Source organism: Sylvia atricapilla, chromosome 1 (genome assembly GCF_009819655.1).
Source record: "Sylvia atricapilla isolate bSylAtr1 chromosome 1, bSylAtr1.pri, whole genome shotgun sequence".
Lineage (NCBI taxonomy): Eukaryota > Metazoa > Chordata > Aves > Passeriformes > Sylviidae > Sylvia > Sylvia atricapilla.
The window spans coordinates 133,001,457-133,023,521 of NC_089140.1; the positions used below are offsets into that span (position 1 = coordinate 133,001,457).

General features: G+C 35.9%; 1 protein-coding gene across 12 annotated transcripts in view; it reads left to right on the forward strand.

The window, feature by feature from the left end:
- Positions 1–22,065, forward strand: part of RIMS2 (regulating synaptic membrane exocytosis 2) — a 453,372-nt gene that overhangs the window by 52,430 nt on the left and 378,877 nt on the right. For 2 of the 12 annotated variants that reach the window (XM_066334680.1, XM_066334670.1), the window contains exons 2-3: positions 8,051–8,083; positions 8,481–8,567. The exons of the other annotated variants lie outside the window; for them this stretch is intronic. In XM_066334680.1, coding sequence (XP_066190777.1) covers positions 8,051–8,083; positions 8,481–8,567 — 120 coding nt within the window. The remainder of the gene's footprint in view (positions 1–8,050; positions 8,084–8,480; positions 8,568–22,065) is intronic. 12 annotated transcript variants of the gene reach the window in all.

The following is a 22,065-nucleotide window of genomic DNA, read 5'->3' on the forward strand; positions in this document are numbered from 1 at the left end:
GATTCAAAAATATTAGTAATGTCCAATCTGAAGACAACTTCTGGGGTTTTAGGATTGAAAGACACAACTTCATCCAATATAATTCCTTTGTTAAGACTGTTTATATACTGTTTTCTAGTTTTTGTCTCTCTTTGACAACTTCGTGTGATCCAAGACTTTCCATTTTTTATTATTTTGTAATTTTGTTTTTCCAAGTTTTTGTACATGCCTCATTCCCTCAGCAGACACATGATACATCCATGGGAAGCAGCTGGCCTATTCCACATGGCAACAATTATAATGCTGTGTTCTTACAAATTCTGTCTCAGAAATTCCCACTTATTCTATGATAACCAAAACACTCTTTGCCTTATATGGGAAAAAGCTGCAGTAGTTCATTTTAAACTATGTGGTAGGTCTGGACAAACACTAGATTTTTAACATAGACCTTTAAATATCATCTCCCTGGTCTAGGCCTCCTGCTTGCAATTTTACATAACCTTCACAAGAGAGCATTGATCCGTGAATTAATTACTGGAACTGTATATAACATATGTATATGTTACCTGTATATAACATAATGGCTACTGTTCAGCGTGGTACTTATTTGTTATTAGAGTTGTACTATAATGATTTTCCCGTGTGCTGATTGGTGATTTTGACACTCATTTTTATCATTTTACTACGAACACCATAACAAATATCAAGGAAGAAGCCTGGAGGAGTTAGGACGTGTGAGAAGTGAGGGAGCTTTGATTTGTAGAATACAGTGTCTCCATCTCCTATCCCAGAAATGAATGATAGGAAACATTTCTGCCCTGAAGGTTCATATCCTAAGATAAGCAGAATCTGATTTTTGCTGATTCTGAAATAATCAAAACACTGTCAGTTTCTTCAGTTTTAGAGTTAAAAGTGCTCAAGGGCTGTTGAGCACTGTTTTTGGTCACAGTGAACCACATTTTGGTAGGTATTTTATAAAAATATGAGTGTCAAAATTTTGCTTTGCAACTTGTTTTTCTGGAACCTTAGATTAAACCATCCCATTTCAGATTAGGCTTTATGTCAGAGAACTCATTATGTTTATGGGTGATCTTCATCTGAGGCTCATTCAGGGAGCTCATTCAACTTAGACTGTTATACAGACCATGTAAATGTCTGTGCTTATCTGTAAAGTATGTAGGGTGCCCTCTTGTTGTTTGTTTTAAGTCTTTAAGGTAAATTTAATTTGGACTTTAGGGAAGGTTTAATCTGTTAAGCTTGGATTTAGGTAGGTTTTAAATTTGTTCTGTGTACCAGATATTATTTCTAGCTCAAGTACCAATCTTCTCCACCTCCTTTTCACTAATATCAAACGTCCAGTTACCACTCAGCTATTCATTGTGGAAGTGCTTTTCCGGAAACTACTGGTACTTCGTTACAAAGAGGACAAAATTACAATAAAATTACCTGCATATATCTTCAGGAAAATATTCCTTTGGAAAGACATTACTTTGTTGTTCCAAAATATGATCCTTCTCAATTCAACTACTTATACTCTGTAAATTAATAAAACACTTGAAACAGTAATACAAATTAAAGACTTCAAGTTTGATCAAAACAGTTAAACTGCATGTTATTAAGTGTATGTTCTTATAGCATCAATAGGACAATCAATATAAAGAATCAATCCAGTTAATATATAGTATTTTACGGTTATGTAATTGGCATGGATTTATGTTTGACCTCCTTTTTTGGAGTTAAACATACTTACATAATTTAACGTAATTAATCTGTAGAGGTGCCTTCTCAAGAAAAGGGTTGTATTTGAGTATATGTCTATGTCTGTTAGCTCCCCTGTTTTGTCAAGAATGGATGCAAGCAAAGTTATGTAGTGTGTGTGTGTCATGTCTTGACTTCTGATGTGTGAGTGTAGTCACTGCAGTCACTGCAACTAATCCTTTTTTTTTTGTTCATTTGGTGCAGGGCATATAATTGAAATAGTCTTATGAAGATTTTGGAAAAAAAAAAAAAAAAAAAAAAAAAAAAAAAGAATCCACAGCAGGCAATCTAGGAAAATGGATTAATAGACCTTGCATTCTAAGACAGGGTGGTGGAAACTTCTGAGAGTGATGGAGCTGATGATCTCCCCTCTTTTTCAGCACAATTAAATGAGGGAATGGGTATCCTCACTGTGGTTTGGATATAGTTATGCACTGAACGCAGTGTTTTGGAAGGAAAAAATGGAAGGCACAGGGAAGCAAGAGGGAAGGGAGGTTAGAATTTTGTCATTGTTTCCTTAAATCTATTTTATTTTCAGTGCCATTTTCAAGGGTGTAAGTTTCAGGGGAGGAAGTTGTTCTAAATTAAGAAACATTGCCAGTGGTAAATACTTTCAAAGATTATGATGTTCATATACTATGACAATGGGAACATATAAATTCCAAAGAAAGCTAGTTACATACCTTCATTACAATGTTTTCACTACTTGTGTGTTGTAAACACATTTGCTAATTATCAAGTGATTTTGGAATATTTTAAATCTGCTTATAATTGTGGACAGTTATTTAAGAGAGAGAGAACACTTCAAAGACGTTGGCACCTTGACTCTTGAGAAAGCTGCACCTCTGTACTGTCATCTGGGTTAGTGGGCTCTGGAATACAAAGAAGGAAAAATACTAATCCTGAGAATAGTGTTCAGTTTAATTCACTTAATAATACAAGTGGTTATGAAGTAGTTAGCATTCATGCTGCTGTTTTTATTTGAAAGATAGTAGCTGTGTAGATTTTTATTGCGTGTAGTATAAATCTGGGTTTGAGACAAAATTATTTGCTGCTGTTTTCTCTCAACTATTTCTATTTCTTTACTGTGAACAAAGCTGGAGGTCAATGTCAGTATGGCATCTGCAGAGGAAGCAAAACGTGACAATTCTTTTTATAGATCTGAGACTATCCCTCATCCTTCCTGTATAATTTGCTTTAGGAAAACCAGATAGTTTGGTGCATTAATATTTAATCCTATGTTAATTCTTAATCAAATTTAGTGTAACATGCATTGCTTATTGAGACTACTGCACATATATCCTGCTTTGCCATCAGGATCTACCTTCTGAAGACTTAAAAATTTCGTACAAGTGTCATACTCTCTAGATTTCCTAGGCAATATATTTAATAAAAATAACTACTCTGGAAGCGTCAACAGCTTCATTAAATTGATACTAGCAACATTATAGCATTAATAGTAATAATAAGGTATTTTTAGATTTTTTTTTTTTTTATGGGTGAGTTCCAAGCAAAAGATTGATTTGCTTTTCTAATCTTCTCAATTTCGACAAAAGGGCTGGAAAAAACTTCCATCCTGGTCTATACTAGTCCACTATGTTGGTTAGAAAATAGGGAAAACATAGACAATTACTGAGCAAAAGACTGAAACTACTGGCCTGTGGCATTTTTAAGTGAAAGTGATATAAAATGTTATATGCCATATGCTCAAGTCAGTGTTTCTGGGAGACATTAGGTACACCTAGTTTCCTCCTGGACATTAGATCTTGTGCCTGTAGGTCTGTGGATGGCAAGCTGTGGATCTTGAGCGTATTACTGGGTTAGAGGTAGATGTTATGATGCTTATCCCTGCCAAGGATGGCTGATTCTGAAATCTGGATTCCTCAAACTTCACTAGAGAAGAACTAATACAGATACCTAGGAGATGCAGAGTCTGTTTAAAGGGCTATTTTCATTGATTGAGAAGCATGAATTCTTCCCTTGTGTTTTTGTGGCTATGCATCCAAGTGTGTGAAAGTAGACATGAGCACTGGTAACAGACTGCTTGTTAGTTTACCTGTCTCCGAAGCACCTTTTGGAAAAAATGTTTTATGGTTTTGACATAGTAGATTTTAGATAGAAGCTTTTACTGGTAGCAATAGATTGAAAAATAGAAAAAGCATTAGGAGTTTAAAGGGATAATAATAATATTTTTTATATTGATGTTTTCATTACTTAGTCTCCTGCTTCCATTTTTCTTGTTCTCTTCCCTCTTCCTTCTGTTTTATTCTCATATTCATTCCCTGTGCCAGTGGGAATAGCCTTAATCTTTGAGGAAATTTTTAGTACACAGACAAGATCTAACATCAAAAACTGTTCACTGAGACTTGAGATTTAGCTTAATGATTCTAGCTACTGGAAAAGATCAAAGGGGTCTGGCACTTGTGCTGTGTAGGCTTGCAGAGGAACAAAGGAGTAATGGTGTTGTGTATCTTTCAAAGGGCAGAGGCTTCCGATAACAAAGTGCAAGGTGTAAAAATTCTTTATTGTTGACAAATAGAAAAATCTTGGCTTGTTTTCAAGTGGAGTAGTGCGTGGAGGTGTGAGCTTTGCAAAAAAAAATGTGACAAAATTTTCAAACTCCTCTAACATTTTAGAATAGGTGGTAAAGTACTTAGTATTCTGCAACATTAGAATACATTGTCTCAGTCACTGTCCATCAGATACCTTATCTGCAGGTGGTTTCAGTGAATAAGTATTGATCAAAATTTGTTTCTTGTGAATAATGAGAACTGGCACTGTTCTTGGTAGAGTTTTGAGTGCATAGAATTGAAAAGACATAGAAAGGTTAAATGAAGACAAGTAGCCTGGAAACAGCAGAATGTAGTTACACAGCTTGGGGTATTTCAGTTGGTCTGTGGAGGAAATGGAAGTTTGGGGGTTTGCTGATCTGGCAAGACACTTCATTAAGCAACGGTTTGTTGCTGATTTTTGAAGGGAGGATAGAAAGCAATGCATAAATATGGGAGTACACAATCCAGTGAAACACAAAGCAGCTCTTTGTAACCAAAGGAAATATAACTGTATGTGTACATGTAGACAGGGTTCAAGTTATCTGGAGCCTCTTTAGTCCTTTTCTGTCTAGAAAAAATATTTAAACTGCAGCAATGTTAAAATACATTTGGTGTATTTCATCTAATATTGTAGTTATTTCTATCAGTTGCTACAACTTGTAATTTCATCTGAATGAAGTCTTTTGGAAAAAAGTAGCAAAAATTAGTTCGTAGTTTTCTGATTTAGATCCAGAATCTGTATCCATTCTCTGACCTTGAGAGATAAATACCTGGCTGTACACCTGAAGGGCTCAGACCTGTTGATCCAAAAGTTTAATGTTAATGTAAAATCATATGGTAGAATCTATTAATTCAATAGATTTCTTAATAATTTCTTTTCAAATTGTAGTTTGCCTTCCATGCTCGTTATAAAGTCAAGGAAGATAATTTCCTAATCCAGGGGCTGAAGGATGTATGGAGAGTGCTCCAGGAATGCGTCACTGTTATATAATAATGGAAGCTCTTGTCCTCACATAACTGCAGTGTTGGAAAGTGTATAGTGAACGAGACAGAATTCCAGGAGGCAAAAAGATTAATTTATATAAGAGATATTTTGAATTGTAGGGTCATATAATATCTTGACTTAGAACACAGTGTTCCTATAAAATGCTGAAAAAATAATTTAAAATGCAGGTTTCCAATATGTCTGATAATAGACAATGCGTTTTGTTCAACAGTGCAAAACTACTGATTATAAGATTTTCAAAAATATCAAGGGTTTGCAGCTGCAGTTGAAGCCACTAGATATATACTATTATGTAAATATGCTAGATTCTGTTCAAAATAATACACTGAAGATTTCAAACTGCACACTTAGGATATTGCACTAATCTGATCTCAGTTCCACATGTAAAAAATTATTGACGGTGGGCACTATCGAAAGGAAAGATGTTGGTTATAATCTGATTATGTGAAGGGCTCAGATTTCCTTTGTTTAGTTCAATAGAATAATTCACAATGAAGTAATAACTTAAAAGTGTTGACTATGTATGTTTGGAAATCATGTGTGGAAAGGGGTATATAAATTAGTGATAAATTCAGTTTTCAATGTCCAGTTGTCAGGGAGGTCACATTTCAGTGCTTTGTTCTGTGTAGGCAATTTAGGAACTCTGAATTGTTATCTGGGAATCTCGTTCCCACAGCTGACCATGGAGCCTTAAGGCTCATAATGTTGGGGATCTAAATTAAATGTCCTGAGCTGCCTGGTGAGAAGAGTATGGACATGCTTTGATTTCCTATCCCTCCCATTTCTCCTGCTTTGAATTTTCTACATTGAAAAACTAGTATGGATTCTCTTGATTAAAGATGATCACATGGCTATGATGCATGGTAGTGTGCAATTGCGATGGCATGAGATTTTTGTTTGTTTGGTTGTTTTGTTTAATATACCTGCTTGGTTTTGTTGGGCTTGTTTATTTATCTATTTATTTTGGTTTTGTACTGCAATGTTACTTTGTATGTACTTTCTAAAGTACTGAAGAGGCAAAACCAAGCAAGAAGACATTTTACTGTGTGCTGCATGTTCAGTTTTCCCTTTCAGTACTAAGTTTTGGAAAGATACTGGTGTTTCCCATTGTCCAGTTATTTAATTCTTAGGTAGTCACTGAATCCTGTTTCTGGAGTCATTTGCTGTGATATCATATGGTGGAGGAGATGTGGAGCTATTTTGGTGAGCTTTAGTTTCCTGTGCAACACCAAGCATCCACTTAAAATTATGAGCCCGTACATCCTGTTGAGTTAGGTGAGAGTATTCTTTGTAGAAACATTCAGAATATGTATGTAGGAACCTTTTTGGGTTTTTGAGCATATAGGGAAAGTAGATCCTAACTCCTTATTTAAGACCAATATCTGCAATTAGAGGATGTAAGTATTCTTGTGGGTATGTGTTTCTATTCTTGAGTTTTGTCACGGCTTAAAGCCAGTCAGTAAACAAGGCCCAGGCAGCTGATCACTCACTCCCTCACCAGCAGGATCTGGGAGAGAATCAGAAGAATAAAAGACAGAAAATTTGTGGGTTGAAATACAGACAGTTTAATAGGGAAAGTATAAGCTACTCACACAAGCAAAGAAAACAAGGAATTAATTAAGTTTCCCATGGGCAGGAAGGTGTTCAGCCATCTCCAGGAGAGCAGGGCCCCATCAGCTGTAACAGTGACTTGGGAACTCAAACTCCATCACTCCAAACGTCCCCCTCTTCCTCCTTCTCCCAGCTTTACTTACTGAGCATGATGTCAGATGGTCTGGAACATCCCTTTGGTCAGTTTGGGTCACCTGTCCCAGCTCAGGACAGATGTTGAGTCTCCTCCCAACCTCCCATACAGCCCCAACTTCCTCACCAGGGTGGCAGTACCAGAAGCAGAAAAGCCCTTGGCTCTGTGTAAGCCCTGCTCAGCAAAGCAAAAGCATCTCTATATTATCCACACTGTGTTCAGCACAAATCCAAGTCATAGCCCCATACCAGCCAGTGTGAAGAAAATTAGCTCTACCCCAGCTGAAACTAGCACGGGTTTGGTATAGAACATCAGCTTTTTCATTCAAGTTAAAGCATGTATTTTAGATGGAACATTGTCCTTAAGACAGTGGACAACTATTAATCAGTACTAAACAGACCTACTGTATGTATTATCCAGTTATTTCTTTAAGCAAGTCCTAGTAAAGTTCACTCAAGAGTAAAATTCCTTACCTTTCCTTCCTTAGTTTTTAGTTATCTTGTCTTCAGGTCCTGACATCACTGTAGTTTAATAAATATAATGCAGATTTTCCTTTCCTCTGTTAGTTCACTATATTGCATTTTAAATGGCATATTACATGTTATAAATTTGCCTTAAACTATGACAGGCAAATGTTTATGGTTGTGAATAAAAAATAATAGATTGTAGTTCACATAATCAAAGCACCTTCCTTTGTATATATAGCTGAATGTACTGTCCTGGAAATGTTTTAACATGGTATTATGTGCAAAAAAATTGAAGTCAGGTATAGAACATTACTGATTTCATTTTTAGTTACATATTGAAGTTTTCTATATTTGGCACTCCCCATTTTTAAAATGAAATGGAAATAAGCTCATAGTACAATTTAATAAAAACATATAAAAATAGTAAAGCAAATCCTTTTAACTCTTATTAGGAATTTTCCCTTCCCATTTGATACAAATTTTAGTACTTCAGGGTAGTTGTTTTCAACATGTTGCACTCAGTTGTGCAAACTTATCTTTTTAGGGTCAAGGAAGAGCAAAAACCACAGCCGACACAGTAAGTAAAGTATCTTAAAGATGCAATAGGCTTGACTTTTCTACCTTTGCCGTGTTCTGCTCTCTGCACCTTTGATGGTATTAGCTTTCACTGATACCTGATAGGCTGCAGGTAGTTTGTCATCTGCTTCCTGACTGGCTTGTAAGAGAGCTGCCTTTAGCTTCTTACTCCATCCACATGTTAGCTGGATGTAGGTTCTTGCTCCCTGCTTGTGAACTGGTGAATTGTAAAACTTTACTTCCCTTACACCCTTAGTGGCTGACTTAGTACTGCAGCTGACATTCCCATTGGCTCTAGCTTTTCTGCCTATGTATTTCTACTAAAGTTGGATAAGAAAACATGTAAACTAGTGTGGTTTGATTGGTTATTCAGTCACATTATTTGCTTGTTTAAACAGGTGGTTTCCCTTTAGTGGGATCACTGAGCTGGTAAATAACGTTCTTCAACCACAGCAAAAACAGCAAAATGAAAAGGAGCCCCAGACGTAAGTAAGCTGCTCTCTGTAGATTAAGTAATGTCTGTATAGCATTAGAACATCCTGGAGAGTATGTTTAAAATAGCTGCTCATTCAGAACATTCAGCTGAGAGCGTTTTACAAGCTGAGCACCATTTGCTTTCCAAACCCTCATTTGCAAAGGGAAAACTGAAAATCAGGTCTTACTCTCCTTATCAGTAGCTTAAGTGATTGCATTAGAGTACAATTTAAGGATTTAACGAGTTACTACTACTCTGTCTTTTTTTTTTTTTTTTTTTTTTTTTTTTTTTTTTTTTTTTTTAATGTTCTATGTAATGAAGCTTCTGATAAAGTGATGTGTTTTCTGTGCATGAGGAGCTGGAATGATAAGATATGTAGCATTATTTATAGCATGTCTATGCACATGCATGGTCTGAGTCATGCATAGAATGCTATATGAATCTACATAATATGCTGGAAGAGCTTTCTAAGGAGCAGGAAAATATCATGTCATTTTTTCATGCTTTTAGAATATCTGTAAAGTTTTAGAACTTCAGCAGATATAAGGTGAAATCTTGGGTCTGTCAAAGCTGAGGAAATTTTGACTTTGATGGAGCCAGTATTTCATCTGTGAGCCTTTAATATGGTTAAGCCAGTACTTTTATTGCTATCTGAAAATTTTAAGTTTTAGCAGAAACTGGCAAAGCTAGGACATTCAGTCTTAGAGTAGAACTTAAGGCATGGAGATTAAAGTATTCCTATCACAGAATCATTAGATTGGAAGAGACCTCCAAGATCATCAAGTCATAAAAAGAAACTAAAAAATACTTACTATTATAAATTTTCAAATTCCTAAAATGTATTTTGGATGTTATTTAAGCTTTAAACAGTGAAGTTGCTCTGTTTTCTTTCTTCTAAACCTTTTTACAAGGTTTATGCCTTGTAAGTTCATATGATTAAATATTTACTTTTGAACTCATGCATAGCTGGTTTAAAGGATGCATATAACTTGTTAATTACTTTCCAGCCAGAGTTAATTTTTTTTTTTTTTTAAATATATATATTTAAGTGGACCTTCATACTTGCGGGTCATGAAAGCTGTGATATGTTTTGGGAATACGTAGTGAAAAATTTTCATGAATTAAAATGGAAAAATAGGACAAAAAATGTATATTCTGTAAAGCAACGTATTATTCTGAGCTCTCTTTCTCATATTCTCACTTAACTGCTTATAAAATTATGTACAGTAATAATAATATTTTTGGTTGTTATTAGATACTGGCAATGTTACATTTTGTTCATAACACCTCAGTACTTTGTATTCCCAGTTTCCTTAACGCAGCAAAATTTTTTCTGCTCATTACTGTTGTACGTATGAAGCACGTGGCTTTCAAAAAACTGAAAATACTATATGGGCAGTGTAAGCAGATGTGTTATCATTAACAAACATATTAATAAATGGTTACTGTTATTATGGAAGGATCTTTTTGAATGGTGACCTCTTTGGGAAGCAGTTTTGTTCAGTGTTTTTATTACATAACTAAGAAATTAGTTAATTTGTATACTCCCTGAATTTATAGATAACACTTCTTCTGTTCTTGTGTTAACACCTAATGGCAGGATTATATTAAAAAACTATCCTAAAACCCCAAGCTACGGTTATGATGCTATTGAAAAGGGAAAATGCAAAGTGATGTTCTTTAGGGGTAACTTATGTGGTTGATGTAGGACAAAGAAAAATGGTGTAGGGAAATGTTCTTTGGCAGAGAATAGGGAGCCCTGATATTATGTAAGTTGAGCTGTAGCCAGTATCCTGAAAGAGATTAATGTCATACAGGAATATACAGACGCTAGCCAATGTGAAGAAGCTTTTACACTGCTAGGCTTTCTTAAGATCTCACCTGGGATAGCATATCCTTCAAAAATCATGTGTAACAGTTGTAATTCAGTGGAGAGTAAAGGAATGAGTAATTAGGTGTCTAAAAGGCTTGGTGTGTGTTAGGGAAGAATCAAAAGCATGAGTTAATTTAGCCTCCTGATTCATCTCATGGTGAGGCTGAAAGGAGTAAACTTAAGTTGCATCAGGGAGGGCTAAACTTGGAAGGGAGAACCTTTTAATGGAGAGAAAACTTAAAATGCTTGCATACTATGTTTAGGCCTTGTGTGGAAGCTGTGAAAATCTTTGGCAAATATCTGTTAGGACAGACACAAGTGTAGCTGTTTCTGAGCTGGAACAAGAGAATGGACTAAGTGGCTATTAAAAATGTCTTCCAGCACTGCTCATTTGTGATAATTTCATTAATGTGCCTTTCAGAGAGAAAATTAAACAGAAATACTAATGCTGCAACTTTTAAATTGTATTTCTTTTTCGACATTAATGACTTTCAAAGAAGCATTGTACTGGGAAACTCTGTGGGACACTAGGGAGGGGAATAAATGTCTGTAGAAATTTTTACTACTATTCATATTTACTATATATTGGGGAATTTTCCACTTGAAATCACTGTCAGTATTTGAGTCTAATTTCAAGATATATCTGATTGTCCACCTTTGCTGATGAAAAAGTTTATTTACTGTGAATCTGAGGAGGACAAAATGTGGTGAGTAATAGCAGATTAGGAGTTAGTAGTGTCTGAAAACAACGTATGTTGTTACTGTTTTCACTCTTGCACTGGAGAAGGTATTTTTGTAGAACCACTGACCATATGTCCTTATGGGCAGAGGTAAGATTAGTCTGATGCTCTTGGACATGAGTTCTGTGCCACAAAAGCACAGAATGGTTGAGGTTGGAAGAGACTTCTGGAGGTTGTCCAACCCTCCTTCTCATGCTGGGTCACCTAGGGCCACTGTTTGTAACTATGAAAAGCTGGATTTTGAATATATCCAGGTATGGAACTGTAGAAAATCTCTGGGCAAGAGATACATGTGCTAGTGCTTGGTCACCCCTAGAATGAAAAGTGTTTCTCTCTGCTCAGAGGGAGCTTTCTGTGCTTCATTTAGTGCCTATTGCCTCTGATCCTGTCACTGGACACTGCTGAAAAGAGCCTCGATCCATTTTCTTTGCACTCTTCATTCAGGTATTTGTATTTATTGATAAGGTCCCCTCCCTGAACGTTTTCTTCTCCAGGCTAAAAAGTTCAAGGTCACTGTCCGTCCTCATGTGAGAGGTGCTTCAGTCCCTATCTTTTTGGCCTTTTGCTGGACTGTCTCCAGTATGTCCAGGTTTCTCTTTAACTGAGGAGGCTGGAGCTGGACACAGAACTCCAGGTGTGGCTTTGCCAGTGTTGAATAAGTGGTACCTCCTGCCTCACGGTATTGCTTTTGCCTAATACAGATCAGAATGCCATTCACTTCCCTTTCCTCAAGGCATGCTGGCCCACGTTCAACCTGGTGTGCACCAGGACTTCCAAGTCCTTTTCTGCAGAGCTGCTCTCCAGCTGGGCAGTTCCTGGCCTGCAGCAGTGCATGTGGTTCCTCCCCAGGTGCAGAACTTTGCTCATTGTGAGATTCTGGTCAGCCTGTTTCTCCTGTTAAGGTACCTCTGGATGGCAGTGTGACCTTCTGGCATGTCAGCCACTCCTTCCAGTTTAGTGTCATCCACGGACTTGCTGAAGGTACCCACCGTCCCATCGTCTATGTCAGTAAGGTTTTGAATAGGACTGGACTCAATATTGACCCCTGGGATAAACCTCTAGGAGCTGGCCTCCAACTAGACTTTGTGCCACTGATCTCCCCACTCTGGGCCTAGCGATTCAGCCAGTTCTCAGTCTACTTCTAAGTCTGCTCATCCAGTCTGTACTTCATCAGCTTCTTTATGAGGATGTTATGGGAGACAGTGGGAAAAGCCTTGGTGGAGACAAGACAGACTGCTCTCCCCTCATGCAGTCATTTCATAGTAGATCATTGGTCGAGTACAACTTCCCCTTGGTAAATGTCTGCTGACTCCTGATCACTTCTTTATATTTCATGTTCCTAGAAATAGTTCCCAGGATTAGTTGTACCATCACTTTCCCAGGAATTGAGGTGGGTCTGACCAGTCTGTGGTTCTGTAGATCCTTATGCTTCTTCAAGATGGAAGTGACATTTTCTTTCCCACGGATGTTAGGCACCTCTCCCAGTTTCTATGATCATTCTGATATTGAGAGTGGTCTTGCATATCTTTTCTTGATGAAGAATACTTCTATCTGCAGCACATGTGTACTTCATCATGAGTTTTATCAGCTGTGTTTGAGATATTTCCATATTTTAATCCTTACAGAGTAGAAATTTTTAGCTGCCCCCTGAAGCAACTGTTTTTGATGCTTAATACAACCAACTTTTATTTCTTCAGATTTATAAGGTATATATTTTGTAAAAGGTATATTCAGGTTGTTCCTCATTAGGATGTGCTGGTCTTGTGCCTAAGGGTTTGACTTGGGGTTTATATCTTTCTTCTGCATGAATGTTATGTAATGGTGTTAATCTCCAATCACAATAAAGGAGTTCCCATGCTAGAAGGCACTGAAGATTCCACTGTTGTAATACTGTATATTAGCAGTGTTCAGCAATGAATACCTGAGAACGCACAAAAGGAGAGGGATACGCATAAAATGGTTCTGATACAGGTATTTTGGTGACTTCCTGAGGCAGTGGCTGCATGCATACTGCTGGATTTATTCTCTGGCAATAAGGAATCTGTTTACCATAGTTATTTGCAGTCCCGTTTTAAACCTACTTCTATTCTTGGTTTCATAACTTGGTGAAAATGAATTCTACCATTTAATTATGTGTATAGAGAAGTTGTCACCCTTTGTTTGCTTTAAAAATACTTCCTGGTATTTTCAATGGGAAGTGCTAGTCTTGTGTTATATAATTTATCTCTAATATGTATAGCCTTTAAACATTTTTATTACATTCCATGCAGTCTATTACCTTCCATACAGTTATCCCTTTAAGCTGCAGAGTCAGAGTTTTTCCTTCTATGATAGGAACTACTTCTGGTCATTGTTGTTGTCTTATCTCTTTTCAGAAGCTTGATTAAATCTTTTTTAGTCAGCAGTGATCTATATCACAGTATTGAAGATATGAGAGCTCTGTGTTTTTGAGTAGTGACTTAGGAAAGTTTCTAATGTTTGCCACTTAAAGATATCCAAATATTGAAAAGATGGTGGGTTTTTTCCCCTTTTCCCATAAAATTTTTTGTTTATTTTCATGCTGGATGTTTGCTTGCTTGCTAAGAACTGTAAGAGGTCCATCATTGAATTTGACAGCAGAAATTGAGCCTCTATTCTTTCTTTGATAGTTATGAGCACATTATTAATGAACATTAGACAAAATATGGTCAGCATCAAAAGTCATTGAACAATGCTTTTTGTAGCTAAATGATTTCAAAATAAATACATTATTTCATTGCCTTTTTGCACTTTCACTAGACTAATTCTAGGAGAGGTTAAAAAATGTACATTGCTTAGCAAAACATAAGTATCTTTTTCTGCTGAAAATGGCTTGCTATCAATAAATAGATGTTTATGTATTTCTTGAAGTCCTGTTGCCACTATAAGGAAATGAAGATTGAAAATTACTGTAAGATGATACCCAGTAAAACCTTTTTCTTAATACTTTTCTGTAAATTTAATTTTTCTATTGTCAGACCACACCAGCAAAACAGTAAAATATTCTGTTTATAAGAATTTCTAATGAATTCTGGTTAAAATAGATTGACATTTCTCAAATACTTAACTTAAATCAATGGATCATTAATTCTGAATTCTAAATTTACTGCATAAAGAATATGTCTGCCAACCACTAGGTACTTTTGAATGTCTTCAAATTATCTAATGGACATGTGATAACAAGCCCACATCAACAATTATTTAGTACAATTTGCACCATATATATGTACTCAGTGGGTTTATTTGCAGTTAGTGCAGTTCCTGTTCAGACAGGTTTTTAATAGAACCTGTTGAAAATAACACACTCCACTTGAAAGAATAATTTCCAGAAAAAGAAAAATTGGTCTCTGCAGCCAATATACTTGTAACATTGGAGTAATGAGAAGTCTAACATTCTACTGTGTTTGTTTTCTTGGGCAGTAAGATAGAAAAAAAGAAAACAGAGAGTAAATGAGTTAAAAATAAAATTACAATTTGCACTATATAAAACAAATACAGGGAGACTGAAGCTATTTCAAAGTGAAGTAGAAATCCACAAAATGCCTCTTAACTATGAAACTGGTTTTGTCTCCATAAGGTAGTAAATATGAAGTACCAAAAAAACTTCTGTCATTTGATTCTGATGACTTATTACATCTCTTACTGAGACTATTATATTTACCATTTGCAACATGACATGAGAGTTGCCCGATTGTATGGTTGCCCTGGATCTTTTTCTAATAATATTTAATACAAGAAAAACTTATTTATTGGGTTGCTCACCATATTAATGAGGTTAAGATACCCTTTCAGTGAAGAAATGGCTTGTTAAGCATTGGAACAAGCTGCCTAGGGCAGAGATGGACTCGCCATCCCTGGAAGTGTTCAAACAACGACCTGATGTGGCACTTCCTGCAGTGGTTTAGTTGACACAGTGATGTTCAGTCAAAGGTTGGACTTGATATTGGAGGTCTTTTCCAACCTCAATGATTCTATCAATATAGTGGAACTCAGTTTTATCAGCAGACAACAATAAACATGTTTAGAACAGATAAGTATAGTGATCATAAGAAATATCTATCTTAATTGTAACCCAATTGATCTATTTTAATCCTAAGACATAAATGGATTTGTAATTCAGCAGAACCACAAAATATGATTAATTAAAAAAGAATAGATTCTGCATTTTTGATAAATTAATAAAGTTTATTAGTAAACTTCATTAATAAGGGAATTTTAAAAAGATCAGTGAAAATGTAAGAAACCTATTGAATATTTGTGAAACATAGAACTAAACTTTAAACAAAACCCAAGTAGTATGGTGTAAAGAAGAATTCCTTGAGGATCTGGGGTTATAAAACCAGACTTGCATATAGAAAGAAGAATGCAACCAGAAATACTTCGCTGGCCAGCAGTTGGCATTATGGACAATGAAAAGGTGAAAGGAGTCTCCCACATGACATTATCTGTGTTTATATACTTTACTCAAGTAGTAAATTGGATAAAAGAATAATAAAGGAAAATATCCACTAATTTATAAGGTAGGGCTGAATTGGAGCTATATCTGACCTATTTTGTGTACTAAAATGTCTAGATTTATTTTTTTTTTATGCAACAGAAGAAATAAAACATATATGATTGAAGAAGGGGGTGTTTCCATATGTATGTGCATAGATGTGTAAGGCAATGCTTACTAGACAATACAGGCTGCAAAACATGAACATAGATCAGCTCCTAAAAGCTTTGTGGGAAGTCTTCTTGCTCTAATTTTTGTAATTTCTCAGGGTTTGTGAATGTCACAGGCTGTGGCACTACTAATATGCTGACAACATCCTGATTTGAACTGCTTTCAAAAAGAAATAGACAGTACCCCTAGAGGGATGACAGGTTGTCTGAATGAGATAAGCAAATAGATTTAGAAAATGCTGGCTTAAGCTTAACTTAAGACAGAAGTGATACTCTCATAATAAGAGGAAACCATGTTAAGCCTGAAGCTGAATCAGCGACCTTAGTTTCCAGTGCAACATTTAGGACAGAGGCAAAAGGCGTTCTGGCAAAACAAAGGCTATACACTCATTTTGGTATTAACTGTAACCCTAATGAATGCTATAATTTTTATTTTCCAAAGAAGAATCGTGCATTTCATTCTGTGAAGATCATGCATGATCAAGATCCTGCATCAATTTATATGATTTATAAGGTCTTGTTATTAGGAAGGTCAAAATTTCTAGAGAAGATCAGGTCAGACCACAGCTGCTGCACTTTACTGGCTTTACATTATTCATGGTAATTTAATGTCATTCTGCTTAAAATGACTGGGCATGTTATGTTCTGTGAATGGAAGTGATGTGAACACTATTTCACATGCAATATTACTAGTTCCAAGTAAGACTATTCCAAGAAGTGGAATAAGATGGTTTTGACTTGCTAAATGAAATCAGAACCTTTTTTTTTTTCTAGTTTGTCAGGGACTAAACTGGAAGAGGAGTGGCTTTTAATGCTGAGGCACTCTGACTAAACTATAGCGAAAATAAGAAAAAGAAATGCAGGTAATTAATAATTCTTGAAAATACAGATCTGCATTGAGAACATGGACTCCTCTATTGGAAACTTTTTTTTTTTTATTTAGAAGTGACTGTTCTGGGCATACACAGCTGCTATGATGTATGGAGGTTTTTTTTATGGATTATCTATAAATTTTCAACCATTCATGGTACGCATGTTTTTATTTATGCCAATTTGAGGGAAATTCAAATTTGTGGAAGTAATTTTTTAATTACTTTTTTTTTTCTTTTAACCAAGAAAATATTGCAATAAGCAACATAATCTTAGCTTTCTTATAGAGTGTCTATTTTGATAATATAATCTCTCAGTCACATTCATGGAGATGACTTGTCAGAGACTAGCAAAAGAAAAGAAAAAGAGATTATCTTCTGGTTTTTATGTTTTGTTAGATGGATAGAAAAATTCTAATGTTTTGTTAGGTGGATAGAAAAATTCTATCAGCTTTTTTAACTGCATTTTCCTTTCTCTTCAAGCAAGGAACAATTGTCTTCTCATAATTGGATAGAAAATAAAAAATACATGTGTGATATTACATTGATGAATTGTGGTCAAGTTCATCATTCTCATTGTGAACATAGCGAATACCAAACTCTGAACTTCCATGGGGTTTATATTATCTGAATCACTTTGCATGGCGTGCTTTATGTCATTATTTGCCCTCTGGTAATTTTTTATTTTGAATTAATATTCCCATTATGAATATAAGCCCAGCACAAAAACTTAATGCTACAGAACAGCAGTTAGGTGCTTGAAACTGAAGGGAAGCTTGAGAGTTCAGCAATTCTACACCCTTCCTGCATAGACAGAATCCTAGTCTGAAACCTGATGGAGAAAACCAGAATGTACAGCCAGGCTGTGGCTTGGTGTATGTGATTCCTGGGCTCCAGTCAGTTGACACAATTCCTTTTAATAACACAAAAATTGTTTTCATAGACAACAATTCTTCAAAATCAGGACTTCTGTTTTTCTAGTTTAAAGATTTTCTTATCTCTCTTTGGCAAGTTCCCAGTGTGTTTCAATTTGGCCCTTTGGGCTGCTCCACTCTCTTACAGTTTTTCTCACCATGGATATTTGTTATTTTTTCAGTATTTTCTGTATTCTAAACATTTAAAACTAAAGTTAGTACTATTGGATTTGAAGACTAGATCATCACATTATAGTGTTTTCTGCATTATCTAGTTTAAAAAATACATAAAAAATAGATGCTGATATTTTTTATATAACTATAGAAAGGTTAGTGTTCTTTTTGGTTGAGTTTTCCAAGAGAAAATAATAAGCTTAGCAGTCAGAATCATAAAATCAAAGGATGTGGGAACTAGTTAGACTTCAATGGAACTGATGTGTCTCTCCCCTGAAGCCATGCTTCTGTGAGTCATGCAGCCACCCTCGTAGTATTGTAAATGTAAAGAGTATGTTCAGGGTGCACTCACACAAGACAGCAGAGTTATGAGTGTCTGTTTTCATCACTTGGGAAAAATAATTATGGTTGACTTAGGCTTGTTTTGGCATTACAGCTTTTGTTTTTATAAGAAAACTGCTGACTTGAGCTTTCTGGTGTGTTCAGTACTTGTAATGAGGCTCACCTGGTATTACAGGCTAAGAGCTGCTTTCTCCAGGGATGATTCTCAAGACCTTTTGCATGAGATGGTAGATCAGAACAGTCCTTTGGTACCTCTCCTCAATATATTTTTCCTTATCACCTTCTCCCTATCTATTTCATCCTTTCAACATTTTACCTGGAAAAACTCAGCACAGCTTTCACCAAAGAGGAATAACCTCCCAGGATGTTGAGGTATTGAGGTATCACACATGAGTAAGGGTGTGACTAATGTAAAGGCACTAACTTGTATTTTGAGAGCAGTATCTTTATCCCTGTTTGGTTTTGTTTTGTTTTGGGTTTTTTTCCATGTAAACTGTTAGTAAGAAAACATGACCAAAAGATACCTTCATTTCTTCTGCTGTACGTGCTACGGAGTTGATTGAAAAATTTCCGGAAATAACTAGAAGTTCTTAAATTATTGCGTGAAGTCAGAGATGCATGAAAGTTTATTTAGTAGTAAAAATAACATTTCCTGAAACAATCAAATTGGCTTTACTGATGACTTTTAACTGTTTGATTTAAGAAGCCTGATGTATTTGATACAGAAGTGATTGGTGCAATGAAAAAGGCTTTCAAAGGGTAGTTTTAATGAACAGTAATTTGATATTAAAAATATTCCAAATGCTTTTGTTTTGTGCTGCAGGTAGAGATATTAAGACAAGAGCAGAATGAAAAATGTGGAATAAATATTCAGGAAAGAGGAGACATTCAGTGATCATGGTTGAATCAGTTACAATACCATAACTGCATAAATACCCTAAAGATTCTGTATTGAATTATTGGAAAATCAACCATTAAGTTCACTAACCAATACCAAATTTCAGAGCCAAGAATCAAGTTCTGAAGCAGTTAATGCCAGTAACTCTAGAAATGGATACAGTGAGTTCCTTTTAACTCTATTGAGTTTCTTTGTACTGAAAATGTTTGGTACTTCACAAAGACTACCTGTGTGGTCTAAAGCCATACATCTTAAGGTTTGCTACTCAATCCAGGTACTGAGAGTAGTTCCTACCTCTGGAATGACTTTTACAATTGACCCAGCAGTGGGTAGTGCTGTATGCTAATACAGGCACTTACAGCTGCTAATGATACCAGTGGAAACAGTGATGGTTTTCATACTGTGTTTCACATAGCTGTGGGTATTTTTGCTTGCTTCTTACTTACTGAAAGCAGACCAGACCTGTCACTCAACAGCATCTGGGGAATTCCTGTCCCCTGGAGTAAGGAAACACAATTAGGCTTGCTGAAAATACAATTAGGCTTCCCAGCTGCAGAGCTTTCCAGATGAAAGTTCAGTACTGTTGGTTACATGCTTTTAAACTTCCAACTTCTTTCAACAGCATTTCTGTTTAATTGATAGCTATGAATTAATGCTGTGTTTGTCTTTGGGAGGGTTTATTCTCTCAGTTGTGTGCTTTCATTTTGATGTATTTGCAGTGGTTGATTGTGAGACAGTTTGCAGAGTGAGCATGATTCAAGTGTTATTATCACTGTTGTCTTGTTTTATTCCTTTGATAAGGAGCAGTTGTAGTATTTTCTCAATTAATTATATAAAAATATGATTAAATGTTCATTCTTAATTGAAGAGCTGTTGGGGGGCAGCAAAGCTAGAGGAAAAAAGTGTCTATTTATTCTCCCTTATTTAAGGCAGGAAAGGATTAGGCTGACTTAGGCTGACTACAGGATGTGGCGCTCTGCCATGGTTGCTTATGGAAGACGTACTAGATGAGACAATTGTCTTTTATCACCATGAGAAGATTTTTATATGTGGTGGTAGTCTTCAGTCTAGTTCTGGTTTTGGAGATTTGAGGACACTTGAGCAGATAGTCAGAATGTTCAGGTATGCTCCAAAAGGAGACCAATCCACAAAATATTTATAATATGAAACCTTCTGTTTTACAGATGAATGTACCTTTTTACTTTTCCAACATAATCATTCCCATTTGCTTTTACTTGTGCACTCATGGGTGCTTTCTGTGATGATAGTAGAAGTAATATTGATTTTTAAAAAGTAGGAAATTTACTTATCTCTTCCAAAAGAGATTTTTCTGATTAAGTTCTGTGTAGAGGGAAGGTTGAAGTAAATTCATAGTGATGTGGCTCCTGGAGTATTTTGGACTCAGAACAAACACAAACAGATGGTGCCAGAGTGAGTTGATCAGAAGCCTGGGGTGAGGAGGAATACCACTGGGTACAAAGTCTCATCTATGAATAACGTTTACAGACGGTGAAGATTCTCACAGAGCAAAAAAAAAGACACTGTCACAGAAACAAAAATCCAGTTTTTACTGAGGCCTGTTTGGAATTTGGATTTGTCACTAGCATGATTCAGTTACTGCAAAATTTGAGAGCTGGTCAGTAACTCAAGTTACCCTTTCTACATGTCACCTTTTTCTAATCCTTTAGGAAGTTTTCCATCAATCTGTATATTCTCTGTTTCAACACCTGATTACCAAGAATAGCTTTAGTGTAGGAAGTGGATTTTCTTGTTTCAGTGTGAGGATATTAAGGAGAGAGAACTTTGATTTTGTCAACAGGAACACAGTCAGGCCTCTAATCTCAGGTGTACTTTATCCATGTATACAGACTGTCAGAAAACAGTTTTGGAGCAGTTGTGGACACTCCCTTCTCCCAGTTATGTGCCTAAGAGCTAAACATGGTTTATTGTTTCTTAGGGTTTCTTAGGTTTATTAGGGTCAGAACCACTAATATTTGTGTGATAAAAAGCTGATTAATAGGTAAGTTCAGAAACAGCAGCATGTTGTCTGTTTCAAGAGTGAATGTGAATTTAAACTAACAAGCTTACTGTGGTCATATTTCATCATATCGAGTGATGTGCTGCTCTTTACAATATTGAATTTCTTAAGAAAATATTATGCTATGTGTTCTCTTGGAAACTATTCTTTAAAAGATTAGCTATTGGATTTGGGACTCCATTGTTTATGTTTCCCATTTCCTAGCTGTTACAATGCTAATTACTTATGTACACTAAATGAATATTCTTTCTTTGCCTACACTTGCAACACTGACGAGATGTGGTAATCCTAATATCACAACTTTATCTCCTCTGGTGATTTGTTCAGGTATTGGCTGTGATATCACAGCCATGGCTTTGCCTCTCTTTTGACTCAACCTTTAGAGGCCAGGGAAAGATGGAAGTAAGATGTAGATTAATAAGCTCCTTCTTTGGGTGTGCATATTTAAAGAAAGCTCTTGCTTCCAATGTTGGAAACTGACTGTTACAAAGATCCTGTTGTAGCAGCTTAGATAGCGGAAAGAATTGGAAATATATCAGAATTGATACTGTGTCATATTTGAATAGTGATGCCTGGTCAGTCCTGGGTACAAAAGACATAAAAACCAAGAATGGCAATTGATTTTGAATGCAATTTATTTTGTAAAGGTGGCATTGACAATGTTCTGCAGTAGGGAGGATAATAAATACTCTTCCCCCCCCCCCCCCCCAATTCCCAATTTTATTCTGCAATGTCTACAATTAGGATAGTAGATTTTTTACAAAGTCATGGCAGTTGAGGGTACCTCTGTGAAAAAAGAGCAAAAGGAAAACTGCATTATAAAGTAAGACTTTCCTTCTGTTACAGTCTGCCAAGTTTGATTTGCACTGAGCCCAGTCAGGCCTTTAGATTAGGCCTGTAGATATTATTATTAAAAAAAAAAAAAAAAAAAAAAAAAAAAAAAAGCTTTTCAGCAATTTGCATGATGGCATAATGAT